Source organism: Cetorhinus maximus, chromosome 14 (assembly GCF_964194155.1).
Source record: "Cetorhinus maximus chromosome 14, sCetMax3.hap1.1, whole genome shotgun sequence".
NCBI classification, from domain to species: domain Eukaryota; kingdom Metazoa; phylum Chordata; class Chondrichthyes; order Lamniformes; family Cetorhinidae; genus Cetorhinus; species Cetorhinus maximus.
The window spans coordinates 97,971,040-97,988,676 of NC_135892.1; the positions used below are offsets into that span (position 1 = coordinate 97,971,040).

General features: G+C 44.1%; 1 protein-coding gene across 1 annotated transcript in view; it reads left to right on the forward strand.

The window, feature by feature from the left end:
• Nucleotides 1-17,637, forward strand: part of prkd3 (protein kinase D3) — a 396,357-nt gene that overhangs the window by 219,170 nt on the left and 159,550 nt on the right. The window contains exon 4 of the mRNA XM_078557299.1: nt 14,072-14,203. Within this exon, the coding sequence (XP_078413425.1) occupies nt 14,072-14,203 (132 nt within the window). The remainder of the gene's footprint in view (nt 1-14,071; nt 14,204-17,637) is intronic.

Here is a 17,637-nt window from a genome sequence, read left to right on the forward strand (position 1 = left end):
TTCACCCCACCCCACCCCCACTAGGGCTATCTGTACCTTGCTTGTCCTGCTTTCTACCCTTAATTAGCACATTCCTTAGATAATATCACCACCTTCAACACCTCTTTGTCCTTTTGTCTGACATCTTTTGGTTATCTCCACCTATCACTGGCCCTCTATCCAGCTCTTCTTGTCCCGCCCCACCTTAAACCAGTTTATATTTCACCTCTCTTCTATTTTTACTCAGTTCTGTTGAAGGGTCATTCGGACTCGAAACGTTAACTGTGTTCCTCTCCGCAGATGCTGCCAGACCTGCTGAGTTTTTCCAGGTATTTTTGTTTTTGTTTTTGTTTTGGATTTCCAGCATCCGCAGTTTTTTGCTTTTATCTTAGAAACTGTGTTTTTGGTTCCAGTGTCCAAATTGTTAATGTAAATTGTGAGCAGCAGTGAAACAACAGAATGAAAACAGTTGTTTGAATTTGGAGCATTTTATCACATTGATTTTAGGTGAAAGTGTAACATCATTTATAAGGGGACTTTTGAAAATAAATAATAATGGATAAGGGAAAGGGTGAAGAAATGGGTTAGAATGGATAGACCCAGTTGAAAACTTGCACTAGCACAAATGTGATGGGCGGGATGGCCTCTTTCTATGCTGTAATTTTAATGATTTCTATTTCAAATGCTGTCTTGTGATGTTCGCATTGCTGGCAAGGCCAGTATTTATTGGCTATTCCCATCTCTATCTTTGAGATGGTGCTGATGAGCTGTTACTTTGAACTGCAGCAGTCCACGTGGATTGTCATATCTGATTGAGATCGGCCCACTCCCACCAACATTTCCGTGATTCTGACTTTCGTTGTGAGCTTTCTTGAATCTGCACTTTACAATCTTATGCTCTATCTAAGATTGCCAACCCTGGAGGCTTTCCTGGAAATTTGACCATGTGACCTGCCATCCTCATAATGTTCTCACATGTTTTACAACTAAGTGATGACTTGTTAGCAAAGACCATTATATAATCTACATTTCTCACCAAACTGGAGCTAACTAGTCGAAGGGTTCAGTGGCTGCCTACGCAGGATAACATTGAGATCCTTCCACTCATATTTGAAGTTTTCAGAAACTTTTAGCTTGATAGATGCCACTTGCTACTAGGTGCACCTGGTTTCTTGGCGTAGTTCAGTGTTCCAATATAAGTGCAAAATTGTCCCTCTGAAGAAGGGTCAAAATGTTAACTCTGTTTCTCTCTCCACAGATGCTGCTAGACCGGCTGAGTTTTTCCAGCATTTCCTGTTCTTGCTTCAGATTTCCAGCATCCGCAGTATTTTGCTTTTATCCTGTTGCAAAATTGTCCTGTTTAATTGCATTTGCTGTACATAAAGAATACTTTTTTTTAATTGCTCACAGGTTGTGGGTGATCTTAGCAATAGCACATTTATTTGCCTGTCTCTAGTTGCTCTAAGAAGATGATGGTGCGCTGCTTTGAACTGTTGCAGTCCTTGTGATGTTAATACTCCCAAAAATGGCATTAGATTGAGAGTTTCATATTTTGGACACTGAGGCAATTAAGGAAAAGCGATTACATATCCAAGTCCGAATGGTGTGTGACTTGAAAAAACTGGCACTGATGGAGGTTATTGCTGCTCTTTTGGTGGTAGAGATTGCAGGGCTGGAAGGTGCTGTTAGAGTAGGCTTGGTGAATTTTTGCAGTGCATTTGTAGGAGATATATACTGCAGTCAGTGTACTGGTGGTGGTGAAGATGAATACTGTATCTAGTCCAGTTGTAGGGATGTTGATCAAGCAAACTGCCTTGTCTTGTCTGGTGTTGCATTTCATGTGTTATCATTGTACCCATACGGGTGAGTTTTGAATACTCCATTACATGCCTTATTTGAACCATGTAGATATTGGTAGGCTTTGAGGGATCAGTGTAGTTAAACACTGATGACAAAATACCCATAGTCCCCTTTTTTGTAGTTAGTGTTGTTATGGCTGATCCAGTGAAGCTTCTATTTGGTACTGATCCTCCAAGATGTTGATAGGGGAGAACTTGGCAATACTGGTACCCTTGAAAGTACTGGAAAGGCAGTTGTGCTTTCTTTTGCTGAAGGTAGTCATTATCAAGTGATATTTAGATCTCACAAATTCCAGTCAATTATTAGCCCAAGTCTGCATATTATCAAGGTCCTGATGTAGCTTCTATGAGCTGGGTTAGCTAATTATTGCCGAATTTATTAACCTCATGGAATAGCTCAAAACTGGGAACTCTTCATAATTTCTCCCCTCCCCCATTCTGTCAATTTTCTCTCATCCCTTCATTGCTTATGTTCTAAAGGCATTGGGGTCGATCTTGATTGTGCAATGGTGCAAAACCAGTGTGAAAGGATCATGGAAATAAAAATCAGGAGAGAGGGAAGAAATGTTCTGCTGACTTTCTATCAACCATTTTGCACTATGACACAGTCAAGATATACCCCATGACTCCTTGGTGACGTAGTTTCATAGTGCCATTTGGCACCTTGTATCATTCACACCTGGCCATTCTTCATACATTGACCAACATAATGAGTGCCAGCAGACAACTCGATCATCTTGTCACCTGATGTGCAAAAATAATGCCTTTCTAGTATGGATAACTAGATAATGACGAGAAACATGTCTTAGTCTAAAAATATCTCCCTAACCCGGGGAACTGTAGCAGTTTCCATACTCTTCCTGTAATCTTAATGAGATCAATGGGCTAGCACAAATTTGGCATCGAACTTGGGAGTCCTACTGCTTCCTATTTTGCAGCTACCCACTGCTTTAGCTGTCAAGGGTACTGACGTTGGGGTTTTTATTCTCAAGGTAGCAGGCAAAGCTGAAGCACACCTGATAATAAGGTGCATCTGTTGACTGGGGAGAAGGAGGATTGTGGAGTGTCAGCTGGGTTTGTGGCAGCCCTATCAGCAAAATGTAACACTTAATAATTTTTGCTACGTAATACATAACTAACTATAAATTTACAGAAGGTAAATGGTGATGTCAAAGATTATTTAAAATGTCTAGTTACACCGTAGAAACTACAAGAAATAGATTTGTAAACTTCAATCTTCTATATTTGCAGACTTCAGTAGATGAGTGAGCCTGATGGAGTAAAAAGCAGTGTCAGTTTTGCCATTCTTCACTCTCTAAGGAATGAGGAACTCTGCAGGAGTCTCCAAATATCTTTGAGTCTGGTTTATATGAGAGAAAGGTAGGAGTATCCTCAGGCACCGCAGCTGAGGGAAGTCAACAGTGCAAGTGTAGCAGCAGGAGTGAATAATTGGAGCCATGCTGTCAGAAGCTGTTTCCTGATCTGATTTGGGGTCAAATGGATATTTTATTTTTATGGCTGATTTAAAGTTGAAAATTTTTTGTGCACATCAGTCGTCTCTGATCTGAACCTGGTAGGATTTCTTTTCAAATTGCTTCGATGAAAAAGAATCAAACGACTGTTGTATTCCATAATTACTTGAAAGAATATAATTTAACTGGTCTCCAGCAGCATTGCTGAAGGTCATTTGAGTTGTGAAACAAGTGTTCTATTTACTTGTGCTGAGCTGATGCCATTCATTTGATTTTCAATGAAGCCTTGAAACTGTCACTCGATAGTCTCCAATTTATTGTTGGGGCAGGTGTGGATGGGGACTTGACCACTCGGGCGGGCTTCAGGTCTGTGAGGCTGAGCCCAGGCACGTTCCACCTTGTTATGGTTTTGAGATTCTGATCATTTGGCAGGCAATGTTTGGATTTCACTGCTGCTGTTGTTGCTCATTCTCTTTTGGAAGCAACTGGTATGCACGGGTACCCTGAGGTTAGCAAGGTTCTGATGAGCTTCTGGATCCTCATTTATATCTAATATTATTGACTTATTTTTCTCTTTCCTAATCTCTACTAATGCCAGTTTTTGTTAATCCTTTGAATGCATTTTATTTTTCCATTGTGCATTCTGTTAGATTCTAGAGGTAGAGTACCTCAAATCCGGCTGTCTGCAAACCAATTTTTCCCTGAGTTCCAAGTGGCTTAGCGGACGCTGACCCCACCTGACCCAGCTCAGAATGATCTGCCCAACCTGACCTGCCTAGAAATGCCTTCTTGCGGCTGGCCCAAGTCAGTTCAAAGAGGGTTATTAAAGTGTCCTTTACAATCTTGCATGAACTTTTTAAAAAACAAAGTTTTCAGTTACAAACTACTAGGTATTTTGACATTTAAATTTGATTGATCTTTTATTTTAAGCAGGGTGTGCTGATGTAGGGAAATGGGGGAGGCATGAAAGAGTTATTAAATCCAAATTGTTAGAAGTGAATTATTAACCTAAAGTACTTTGCAATCATATCATTTGATTTTCCTGTGCCCCCTATTCACTGAATTAAGGAGTACCTTTATTTTTTTACAAAAACAGGCAAGTTCTGAAATTGGCACAGACTGGGTCCTGAGTTTGCCAGATTTGAGGTACTCTACCTGTAGTATCTCTGTTGATTTATACCAATGTGTTTGTTGGTTCTGTCTGCTAATGCCAATGTTTTTGTCTTTTGTGTCCTCTCTGTCTGCTTCCTTTTACCTCTCATTATCTCCTGGTAATTTTTCTCCAACCTTGATGATTGCTCTCCAGCAGTGTCTTTTTCCTTCAGAAATCTGCAATTGCTGTCTTTTTCTCCAACAATCTTTCTGGAGCCAGGACCAGAACAGCTACTCTGTGGAGAGCTGAGGAGGCGAGTATGAGCATAAGAGCATGAGAAAAATAGGAGTTGGAGTAGACCATGCAGTCCCTCAAACTTGCACTGCCGTTCAATCATGGCTGGTCTTCTGCCTCAACTCGTTTCCTGCCCATGACACATATCTCTCAATTTTCTGAGACGTGAAATATCTGTCTCTCTCAGCCTTAAATATATTCAATGATGGAGCATCCATAGCCTTTTGAGATAGAGAATTCCAAAGATTCACAGCCCTCTCATGATAGGAACCAATCTAGTGACCCTTCACTGTACTGCCTCCAGTACAAATATATATTTCCTGAGATATTGAGACCAAAACTGTACACAGTACTTCGGGTGTGGTCTCAGCAAAGCCCTGTACAACTATAGCAACACTTCCTTATTCTTGTACTCTGATCTCCTTACACTAAAGGCCATTTGCCTTCCTAATTGCTTGCTGGTACCTGCATGCTAACTTTGTGTTCCTTGTATGAGTACGCCTAAGTCTCTCTGAACATCAACATTTACAAGTATCATGCCCTTTAAAAAAAATATTCTGCTTTTCTATTCTTTAGAGCAAAGTGAATAACTTCACACTCCCTCATGTTATACTCCACCTGGCACCTTATTTCCCACTCACTTAATCTCTCTCTATCTATTTGCATCCTCTTTGTGTCCTCCTCACAGCCGACATTCCCACCAAATATAGATTGTAAATAGCTGAGGCCCCAGCACTAATCCTTGCGGCACTCCACTAGTTACAACTTGTAAATGTTCTGTTTACTCCAACTCTTTGCTTCCTGTCCGTTAACCAATCCTCTATCCATGCTCCTATATCACCCCTACTCCATGAGCCCTTGTGTATTAACCTTTTGTGTGGTACCTTATCGAATGTCTTTTGGAAATCCAATCATACTACATCTACTGGTTCCCCTTACCTACCTGACTAGTTACATCCTCGGAAAAGCTTTAATAAATTTGTCAAATGCCATGGTTTCCCTTTTGTAAACCCATGTTGATTCTGTCTGATCATACTATGATATTATAAGAGCATTGTCAAGAATTCCTGAATAATAGATTCCAACATTTTTCCAATGACTGATGTCAGGCTAACTAGCCTGTAGTTTTCTGTCTCCATTTATATCTCTCTCTCTCTCTCTCTCCCTCTTTTGCTCTGTTTTTCTCTCACCCTTTCTCTCTGACTCTGTCTCTCTCCCTTTCCCTGTCCCTCTCTCCCTTTCCCTGTCCCTCTCTCCCTTTCCCTGTCCCTCTCTCCCTTTCCCTGTCCCCCTCTCCCTTTGCCTGTCCTCCTCTCCCTTTGCCTGTCCTCCTCTCCCTTTGCCTGTCCCCCTCTCCCTTTGCCTGTCCCCCTCTCCCTTTGCCTGTCCCCCTCTCCCTTTGCCTGTCCCCCTCTCCCTTTGCCTGTCCCCCTCTCCCTTTGCCTGTCCCCCTCTCCCTTTGCCTGTCCCCCTCTCCCTTTGCCTGTCCCCCTCACCCTTTCCCTGTCCCCCTCACCCTTTCCCCTGTCCCCCTCACCCTTTCCCCTGTCCCCCTCACCCTTTCCCCTGTCCCCCTCACCCTTTCCCCTGTCCCCCTCACCCTTTCCCCTGTCCCCCTCACCCTTTCCCCTGTCCCCCTCACCCTTTCCCCTGTCCCCCTCACCCTTTCCCCTGTCCCCCTCACCCTTTCCCCTGTCCCCCTCACCCTTTCCCCTGTCCCCCTCACCCTTTCCCCTGTCCCCCTCACCCTTTCCCCTGTCCCCCTCACCCTTTCCCCTGTCCCCCTCACCCTTTCCCCTGTCCCCCTCACCCTTTCCCCTGTCCCCCTCACCCTTTCCCCTGTCCCCCTCACCCTTTCCCCTGTCCCCCTCACCCTTTCCCCTGTCCCCCTCACCCTTTCCCCTGTCTCTGTCGTTCGCTCTGTCTCTCTCTCTCTCGCTCTGTCCCTTTTGTCTCTCTCTCCCTTACGCGCCCCCTCGCTCTCTGTCCTTTCCTCGCTCTCTGTCCCTTCCTCGCTCTCTGTCCCTTCCGTGCTCTCTGTCCCTTCCGCGCTCCCTCGCTCTCTGTCCCTTCCGCGCTCCCTCGCTCTCTGTCCCTTCCGCGCTCCCTCGCTCTCTGTCCCTTCCGCGCTCCCTCGCTCTCTGTCCCTTCCGCGCTCCCTCGCTCTCTGTCCCTTCCGCGCTCCCTCGCTCTCTGTCCCTTCCGCGCTCCCTCGCTCTCTGTCCCTTCCGCGCTCCCTCGCTCTCTGTCCCTTCCGCGCTCCCTCGCTCTCTGTCCCTTCCGCGCTCCCTCGCTCTCTGTCCCTTCCGCGCTCCCTCGCTCTCTGTCCCTTCCGCGCTCCCTCGCTCTCTGTCCCTTCCGCGCTCCCTCGCTCTCTGTCCCTTCCGCGCTCCCTCGCTCTCTCTCCCTTCCGCGCTCCCTCGCTCTCTCTCCCTTCCGCGCTCCCTCGCTCTCTCTCCCTTCCGCGCTCCCTCGCTCTCTCTCCCTTCCGCGCTCCCTCGCTCTCTCTCCCTTCCGCGCTCCCTCGCTCTCTCTCCCTTCCGCGCTCCCTCGCTCTCTCTCCCTTCCGCGCTCCCTCGCTCTCTCTCCCTTCCGCGCTCCCTCGCTCTCTCTCCCTTCCGCGCTCCCTCGCTCTCTCTCCCTTCCGCGCTCCCTCGCTCTCTCTCCCTTCCGCGCTCCCTCGCTCTCTCTCCCTTCCGCGCTCCCTCGCTCTCTCTCCCTTCCGCGCTCCCTCGCTCTCTCTCCCTTCCGCGCTCCCTCGCTCTCTCTCCCTTCCGCGCTCCCTCGCTCTCTCTCCCTTCCGCGCTCCCTCGCTCTCTCTCCCTTCCGCGCTCCCTCGCTCTCTCTCCCTTCCGCGCTCCCTCGCTCTCTCTCCCTTCCGCGCTCCCTCGCTCTCTCTCCCTTCCGCGCTCCCTCGCTCTCTCTCCCTTCCGCGCTCCCTCGCTCTCTCTCCCTTCCGCGCTCCCTCGCTCTCTCTCCCTTCCGCGCTCCCTCGCTCTCTCTCCCTTCCGCGCTCCCTCGCTCTCTCTCCCTTCCGCGCTCCCTCGCTCTCTCTCCCTTCCGCGCTCCCTCGCTCTCTCTCCCTTCCGCGCTCCCTCGCTCTCTCTCCCTTCCGCGCTCCCTCGCTCTCTCTCCCTTCCGCGCTCCCTCGCTCTCTGCCCCTCTCGCGCTCTCCCGCTCTCTGCCCCTCTCGCGCTCTCCCGCTCTCTGCCCCTCTCGCGCTCTCCCGCTCTCTGCCCCTCTCGCGCTCTCCCGCTCTCTGCCCCTCTCGCGCTCTCCCGCTCTCTGCCCCTCTCGCGCTCTCCCGCTCTCTGCCCCTCTCGCGCTCTCCCGCTCTCTGCCCCTCTCCCGCTCTCCCGCTCTCTGCCCCTCTCCCGCTCTCCCGCTCTCTGCCCCTCTCCCGCTCTCTGCCCCTCTCGCGCTCTCCCGCTCTCTGCCCCTTTGCACACTGCTTTCTTGAATAGTGTTAGAATTTCTAACTTCCAATCCACTGAGGGCATTTTGGAAAATCGTGACCAATAAATACATTATCTCTGCAGCTACCTCTTTTAAAAACCCTAGGATGTAGGCCAGCAATTCCTGGAGATTTGTTGGATTTGGGTTGCTCCAGCATGTTTTCCCTACTGATAATTGCCTTTAGTTCCTCACTTTTAATAGCCCCTTGTTATCCTCTATTTATGGTATGTGATTTGTGTCTTCTACTATGAAAGCGGGCACAAATATTTGTTCGGTGTCTTATAATTTCTGTTACTGCCTCTAAGGGCCCAATGTTTACTTTAGCTACTCTCCTTTTTATATACTTGTCAAAGCTCGTATAATCTGTTTTTATTTTCCTGGCTAGTTTACACTCATTATCTGTTTTTTTAGATCAAATTTTTGGTGGCCCTTTGCCGGTTTCTAAAACACTCCCAATCCTCAGGCTTACTACTATTTGTTCCAACATTATAGGTTTCTGCTTTCAATCTAAAGCTATCCTTAACTTCTCTAGTAAGCCACAGATGCATCTTTCTTGCTGTGTTTTTGTTGTTTTTAATGGAACAAAGCTGGAGGCCAGGGGAAATGAAGGAATCAATGGATATATTACCATGTCTTTGGTTTGCTTTGCATGTGTTCTTTATCTTTGGCTGGACCCTGTAAGTGCAGGTTTGAGAGATGCTGTCTGCTAACCAAGTGAGGGTAGACTATTTTTTTTCAAGCATCAGGACAGCAGCCTTCAGCAGTATCTATTTATTGAATTAGTTAGAAATGGCAGCCTACACTCAGCTTACCTCGTGGCAGAACCACATGACTATGGCAAGCCAAGTAGTACACTTAGTAAGTGTAGTAATTGTAAGTTAAACCTTTCATACCGTTGTGGGGATCATGTGACTGTACATACGAATCAGCCCTAAGTGTGGGTAATCTTGGGAGCAGAGTTTTCTAGTCTTAGTCTCGGTACAAGTATGTAGCTTCATCAAGAGCTCTGTAAATAAAGTTTCCTGTTTCTTACAAGGAACCTGCCGAGTACTCCAAGTTTATTACAATTGGTGTTGAGGATAAATAGCTCCTTTTTGAATGTGAGTATTTTGATTTTTAAGGGAAGAAAGAAAAATATACTCACCAGTTATGCCACTCTTTGGCAGAATTGACCTTATGACTGATCCATCGAGGACAGGAGTCAGTACATAAACCTAGCACCTAGGTTTCTACTTTTTGGTGAACGAAATAACGGTGGAGGAGAAACAGAAGGCAGTTCTAAGTGCCTGTGGGGGCAAGACGTATAACCTAATCCGTAGTCTGACAGCTCCGAATGTGCCAAATTCCAGATCCTTCAACAAGCTAATAGACCTCGTGAAGGCACATTTTCAGCCTAAACTATCAGTGATCATGCAAAGATTCAAGTTCAACTCTAGACCCCCCAGTGAGTCAATCACCATATACATCGTGAATTTAACGTTTAATGGAGCACTGTGACTTCAGTGATGCTGTAAACGACATGTTGCAAGATCATTTGGTTTGCGGCGTACGCTATGATGCCATTCAGCACCGTTTACTTGCAGAAATTAATATACACCTGAAGCGTGCCATGGAGATAGCGCTAGCAATAGAGAGTGCTGAGAGGGACTCGCAGGCTTTGCAGAGTGTGCAACATGGCGCCGTTCTGCAGTTGGTTTGGGAACCTGCCCCTGGACATGACGTGAAGAACAGGGAGATAACTGCAAAGCGGGTCACAGTCCCTACCGCTCGAAAAACAAAAAAGAAATACTGGAAGCAGCTCACCAATAATTCCAAAATTAAAGCGTTACCAATGTGGAGATAATCATGTACCAGAAACCTGCAGATTTAAAGAGGCAAAATGCCACTACTGTCACAAAAAAGGGCATGTTATAAAACAGTGCAGGGCGAGATCAAGTCAGCCATTCAAACAGCAGGCCAAGTTGAATGAAGTGCACAATATAGATGAACCAGAAGTTGCTGATACTGATAACTATTCCTTATACAATCTTAAGACCAGGAAAACTGAACCAATCACCATTACCCTTCAAGTAAATGGAAAGCCTCTAGTCATTGGGGTTGACACAGGAGCATCGACCACCGTGGTGGGAAAAACATCTTTAAATACCTCAGCGAAGGTACCCAGCCATTGATTTTGGAGCAAACCACAGCTCAGCTAAAAATGTATACTGGAGAGGCAATATAGGTGAAAGGCATCGCCTCTGTACCTGTATCCTACAGGCAACAGGCAGCTCAGCTGCCAGTAATTGTTGTAACAGGGGAAGGGCCTAGCTTGCTGAGCCATGATTGGTTGAAAGAGATTAAACTGAACTGGTCAGAAATTTTTCAAGTCAGAAAAGGAGGAATTCCTGAGGTGTTAAAGTAAACACGGAGTATTCTAAGATGAGTTGGGGAAAATAAGAGGCCTACAAGTTAAAATAAATGTGCATTCTGAAGCAACACGCAGGTTTTTTAAAGCAAGACCTGTGCCTCACACCCTAAAGGAGAAGGTGGATGCTGAATTATGCCATTTGGAGAAGTTAGGAATAATCCAGCCAGTCCAATTTTCAGAATGGGCAGGACCTATCGTCCTTGTGATGAAACCAGATCAAACCATTCGCATCTACAGATATTAAAAATTAACTGTGAACAACGCTGCTAAATTAGACAAACACCCAATCCCAAGGATTAAAGGTCTGTATGCTAAACTTGCAGGAGGAAGATCCTACATGAAACTGGACATGAACCATGCATACCAACAGCTAAAGCTGGACAACACATCAAGAGGGTATGTCACCATAAACATGCACAAGGGCCTGTATCAATACGCACGCCTACCCTTTGGCGTGTCATCTACCTTTGCGATTTTCCAAAGAACCATGGAAAACCTATTACATGGATTTCTCCAAGTTATTGTGTACCTGGATGACGTCCTGATCACAGGTTCAATGGAAGCAGAACATTTGGCCAACCGAGAAGAGGTTCTGAAGAGATATTTGGAGGCTGGCATAAGTTTGAAAAAAGGGAAATATACTTTCCAAGCAACTGAAGTCACATATTTGGGTCATCGAGTGGATGCCCAAGGGTTGCATCCATTAGAGGAGAAAGTTGGGGCAATCAAGGAAGCACCCTCTCCTACCAACGTCACTGAGCTCAAGTCTTTTTTGGGCTTGGTAAATTATTACTGTCGCTTCTTGCCTAATCTATCTACAGTGTTAGCCACTTTACACTTATTGTTGAAGAAAAACCACATATGGTCGTGGAAGGCACAGCAAGAGGAAACCTTCAGAAATGTCCAGAAGCTTTTACACTCGACATGTCTGGTAGTATGCTATGACTCGTCTAAGGGATTAATATTCACTTGTACTGTATCTCCCTATGGAGTGGGAGCAGTATTGTCACACAAGATTGATGTTGGATCTGAAAGACCAATAGAATATATTTCCAGAACCCTCCTTGCAGCCGAGAAGGGTTACTCTCAAATTGAAAAAGAAGGTTTATCTGTCGTATTTGAGTAAAGAATTTCCATAAATATTTGCATGATTAACACTTCACCATAGTGTCAGATCACAAGCCACTGTTGGGTTTGTTTAGTGAAGATAAAGCAATCCCACTGATAACCTCTGCCAGAATTCAAAAATGGACTTTAATTTTGTTGGCCTATGAATACACTTTTATGCATGTAGCGAATGCAGATGCCCTCAGTCGTCTCCCTTTGCCAGATAGTATTATGCACATACCAGTACCTCAAGAGGTTGTACTTGTGTTGAATTTGAGCTTAGTTTCTCTAACGTAGAAGGGAAGGTGGAGAAGAACCAGAGTAGTCAGAAATTGAATCATGATGATCACAGTAAATGTTGGAAATTTACTGTGGGAGAGAGTTTTTGCATGCAATTTTGCAGCTGGACCAAGATGGGTTCCTGGTATAATCGTCTCTGAAACAAGACTTTTGTCTTATCAAGTGGAAGTGGAAAACAGGGTGGTTAGGAAACACGTGGATCATCTCAGCAGTAGAGAGCCACTCCAAGAACCAGCTACTCCACCTGAAAATGAAGTTGAACCTTTGATCCCTGAGGTGCCGGATTGATAAAGAATGGGCAGACCTGATATCTCTGAAGTAAATAATTCTGAACTGCCATTATCTAAGGATGTCCCCGATGCTGCAGGTCCCGGTCAAGTCAATCCAATGGAAGAATCTCAAGTTGTAGAGTTGCATTGCCCCATCCGAATCAGAAAACTTCCTCAAAGACTAAATCTATAATTGCATGAACTGTAGATATTTGGGTTAAGCTATTTTTGTAAATAAGAGAGGTAGAACAAAATTAAAGGGGGAGGAGTGTAGTAATTGTAAGTTAAACATGTCATACTGTTATGGGGATCATGACTATACAGATGGATCAGCCCTAAGCATGGGTAATCTTGGCGGCGGAGTTTTCTAGCCTTGGTCTCAGTACAAGTATGTAGCTTCATCAGGAGCTCTGTAAATAAAGTTTACTGTTTCATTCAAGAAACCTGCCTGGTACTCCCAAGTTTATTACAGTAAGATGGCGTGTTCAAAACGCCAAACACTATAGTTAACCTCGTTTATGGTACATTGAGGGTAGAGACTGACTAAGTGGAAGACAAGTTGGAAAATGTATGGGTACTGTTTTGGTGAATTACTGAAGCTTTTAAAGGTCTCAGAATGCAATCCTAACTTTTATTTTTTGCCTGTTCCACTCCCTGATTTTGGGGACTTTCTTCTTTGGTTTTTGGAACCTGCTGCTTGAAATTCCCCCTCTTGTCCTGCTGCTGCTTGTCACTGCTTCTAACTTTACGTTGGGACTTGCTAACTGTCCCTCACTTATGCTGCTTCTGCTGGCAACTTCTCTCAACCTTGGAGCACACTGACCAACTGCCCTCAAACTGAACTGAAACTACTTTTCTGTCTCTCTGGGGCTTCCTGTTTCTAGGCAACAGCAGTTTTTTTTCTACCTTGTGTTTGTTTTGCCTTCCCTTCAAGTGTCATAAAATCTCATTAGAATGCAGGCATACACACAAAGCCTGCTGTCACTACTCTAAAGTGAAACTAGATCCCAGGTTTCACCTTTTTAATCCATAAATGGAAAAATAAACATTAAACTTAAAGCTAAAACTTAAACTCAAAGCTATAGCTTATTCCTAATACCCACAAATACAACTTAAACTATCTCTATTTCCTAATATATATAAAGTATGTATTCTTTTATGTATATACCTAACTGAAAAAGGGGTTGACTTTCCTTCCAATGAGCTGACTCATCCATGCTAATTACATGATGCCATGTATCAGTTAGCAACATTAGTAGCTCAGAATATCTTTTCAGTGTTAACAGTCCTATTGGCTTCCATCACAAATAGGAAGTATTTAATTATGCAGTGGATTGTGCTTTGAGCAGAATTTATGATGTTGCAAAATTAAACACTATGTTATTGTACAGTATGTCAAACCATATGATGTGAGCAATTGCAAACTGGGTGTTTCCTCATTCTTTGCACTGTGGGCTAATTTTCTAAACAGCTTTGATTTTTGGTTGCAAGTGCAAGTTTCAGTATTTTAAACTGCACCATAGCTAGTAATTGGTAACTAATGTGCAATTTTGTCCCATGCGCCATATCTCTGAACCTATTCAAAAATTACCATGTGATTCATGGCTTCTCTACTGTGTTGAACATTCAGAATTGTCCTGATGTACTCCTGGAATGGGCTATACACTCTGTTACAGATTCATGACGGACTAGACTTCATTATCTTAAGCAAAATTTTAATTGAAAATACAACATCCCGCTGTTAGGAGACTTTTTTTTTTAGATTTATTTTAGTGGAAAAAAGTACTTTTTCCCCCAAAATGGTTAACTTTGTTTCTCTCTTTCTTTACCAGCACTAGCTACTGTTGAAGATTTCCAGATCCGACCACATGCTCTTTATGTACATTCTTACAAAGCCCCAACTTTCTGTGACTACTGTGGAGAGATGTTATGGGGATTAGTACGTCAAGGCTTGAAATGTGAAGGTGAGTCTCTATTGTTGACATAAATCTCATGAGGTGCTTTTAAATATACAGAAGTCCAGTGGTAAAATTGGTTTTTTCTTTTGTTTCCATTTTGCATATGGAATTCTAAATGTAACTTGCAATTGGAAATGATGAGAGTGACCAGCTGATATTAAATGCACTGCCCATTGTGGTATTGAACCATACAGAGCAGGAAAGCCAAATGCTCAAATGCTGTGCTAGTTTAATCTAATCTATGATTGTTGTTGAGATACTACCTGCTTCCTGTTGTAAAGAGACTGATGACGAGGACCCAAGGTCACATGGGATGCAGGGACAAATGAAATAAAAACGCCCCATGGACTTGCAACATTCAGGGCAAAGAGTCATTAACAGATTTTGAAGCCTTGTTGGGGCTGGGGGAGCGGGTTTGGTGAATTTAAGCACAAGAGCCATTTTGGAAGCAGAGACAGAAGTAGGTGCTGCTGCTATATTGATTTGGTTCTCTGTGGCAACCGTGACCCGAGGGCTCATAAGCGCTTTCAAAAATAAATTTAAGTTGCATGGTGCAATGGACCAGAAAGCAAACAGCTTTAAACAGAGGAATATTGCTGATACCACTAAGCTAAATCTGTGTTTTCAGGGGTTACTGAATTTTGGAGAGAGTGGAGTCAGGATTTGGCCTGAGAGAGTTAAGGGGAGTGTTGCAGCGCCACCAGGTGTATAATTGCACACATTACCTGTGAGGGCAGTTGGTGTCGTCCTGCACCCACCCCTCTGCACTATCTTGAAAACCTCTGCACTCAGCTACGTGGTAATATATTTAAGTTTAAAATCAGCCTTGGCTCAGTTGGTTGTATGTTTTGCTGTTTTGGAGGTATTGTCTTTTAGAGAGTCTGCCTTCACAGGTAAATATTTAAAAAGGGAGGTAGAGAGAAAACAGGGCATTATAGACCAGTCAGCCTGACATCGGTAGTGGGGAAAATTGTAGAGTCCATTATAAAAGATTTAATAGCTGAGCACATGGAAAACAGTGGCAGAATCGGACAGAGTCAGCATGGATTTACGAAAGGGAAATCATGCTTGGCAAACCTACTGGAATTTTTCGAGGATGTAACGAGTAGAGTTGATGAGGGGGAGCCAGTGGATGTGGTTTATTTGGACTTTCAGGAGACTTTCGACAAAGTCCCTCATAAGAGATTAGTATGTAAAATTAAAGTGCATGGGTTTGGGGGTAGTATATTGAGATGGATAGAAAACTGGTTGGCAGACAGGAAACAAAGAGTAGGAATAAACAGGTCTTTTTCCGAATGGCAGGCAGTGACTAGTGGGGTACCGCAGGGATCGGTGCTGGGACCCCAGTTATTCACAATACATATTAATGATTTAGATGAGGGAACTAAATGTAATATCTCCAAATTTGCAGATGACACAAAGCTGGGTGGGAGGGTGAGCTGTGAGGAGGATGCAGAGATGCTTCAGTGTGATTTGGACAAGCTGAGTGAGTGGGCAAATGCAGTATAATGTGGATAAATGTGAGGTTATCCACATTGGTAGCAAAAACAGGAGGGAAGATTATTATCTGAATGCCTATAAATTAAGAGAGGGGAATGTGCAACGAGACCTGGGTGTCCTCATACACCAGTCGCTGAAGGTAAGCATGCAGGTGCAGCAGGCGGTAAAGAAGGCAAATGGTATGTTGGCCTTCATAGCCAGAGGATTCGAGTACAGGAGCAAGGGTGTCTTGCTGCAATTATACAGGGCCTTGTTGAGACCACACCTGGAATATTGTTTGCAGTTTTGGTCTCCTTATCTGAGGAAGGATGTTCTTGCTATAGAGGGAGTGCAGCGAAGGTTTACCAGACTGATTCCTGAGATGTTGGGACTGACATATGAGGAGAGATTGAGTCGGTTAGGATTATATTCGCTGGAATTCAGAAGAATGAGGGGGGGATCTCATAGAAACCTATAAAATTCTAACAGGACAAGACAGGGTAGATGCAGGAAGGATGTTCCTGATGGTGGGGGAGTTCAGAACCAGGGGTCACAGTCTGAGGATACGGGGTAGACCATTTAGGACTGAGATGAGGAGAAATTTCTTCACCCAGAAAGTGGTGAGCCTGTGGAATTCACTACCAGAGAAAGTAGTTGAGGCCAAAACATTGTATGTTTTCCAGAAGGAGTTGGATATAGCTCTTGGGGCGAAAGGGATCAAAGGATATGGGGAGAAAGCGGGAGCAGGCTGTTGAGTTGGATGATGAGCCATGATCATAATGAATGGTGGAGCAGGGTCAAAGGGCTGAATGGCCTACTCCTGTATCTATTTTCTATGTTAGTAAATTATCCCACAGCATCACTCAAAGAAGATTAAGGAGTTATCCTGGTGTCCTGAACAATAATTATCCCTTATCCGACATCAGTTTATCTCATTGCTGTTTGCAGAGCCTTGCTATGTGCAAATTGAATGCTGTGTTGCCCCACAGTACAACTGTGTTTATGTAGTGGACTGTGTATAACTTTGGTACAATCTGAGGTTGCCATAGATACCATATACATCAAAGTTTTTTCCTCTGAAATGATGAGACTTTTATCCCCTTGATTAAGTAAAGTATAAGCTGTAAAGTTAAGTAGGAGGCTTACGTCAATAAACACTTCACACGGATCTCAGTAAACTATTTTATATAGTTGCAATACCTTAGCTGAAAAAATTTAAAGACATTTTTATAAAAACCCAAGCTGTTCCTTAATTAAGCTATTTGTTTAATTTTTTAGGACTTTTTTTTTAAAAAAATTATTTTTTGTCCTTGTTTGTGCTCCTTGTGTGATCTCTTTCATTCTTGCTTAGTTGGTTGGCAGCGACTGAGACAGTGTGGGAGAAACCTTGAACAATAACACATCCCTTAGATGGAAAACATTTACAGACACTGACTTCAGGCAATAGTGCAATCTAATCTGGAATCTGATTTCCAAAAATCACTCTGTTGATGCAGTTGACTAAATACAGGGCGTTCGGAAAGAAGCAGTACCATTATTGTCGTTACGTTTATTCGGAATGGAACAAAATTAGTATTTGAACCACGTTTGTGCCCAACCAGAAGACTAGCAAACGTTAAGCAGCTTAAAAAAAACTGACAAAAGCTGACAATTCAAGAATCTTAGTTGTAATGCACTGTTCTTTCAAAATAAACTTGTGTAAGAAAGATTGTGGTTTTTCGTAATATAAAAGAAAAGACTGTAGGTGATGAGCATGTTTTAGAACTCTTGGAATTTTTTTACGAGCATGCAAAAACTCCTGCCAAAATTGTGGGGGATTAACTCGCCCCAGTGTACACTCTATAAAATGATGATTTAACAGTGAATGGTGAATGAATGGTCCTGAGAACTAAGAATTAAGAACTAAGGTGGGCAATACCGCCATCTACTGGCCAAGTCTGAGACACATTGTAACCTGTGTG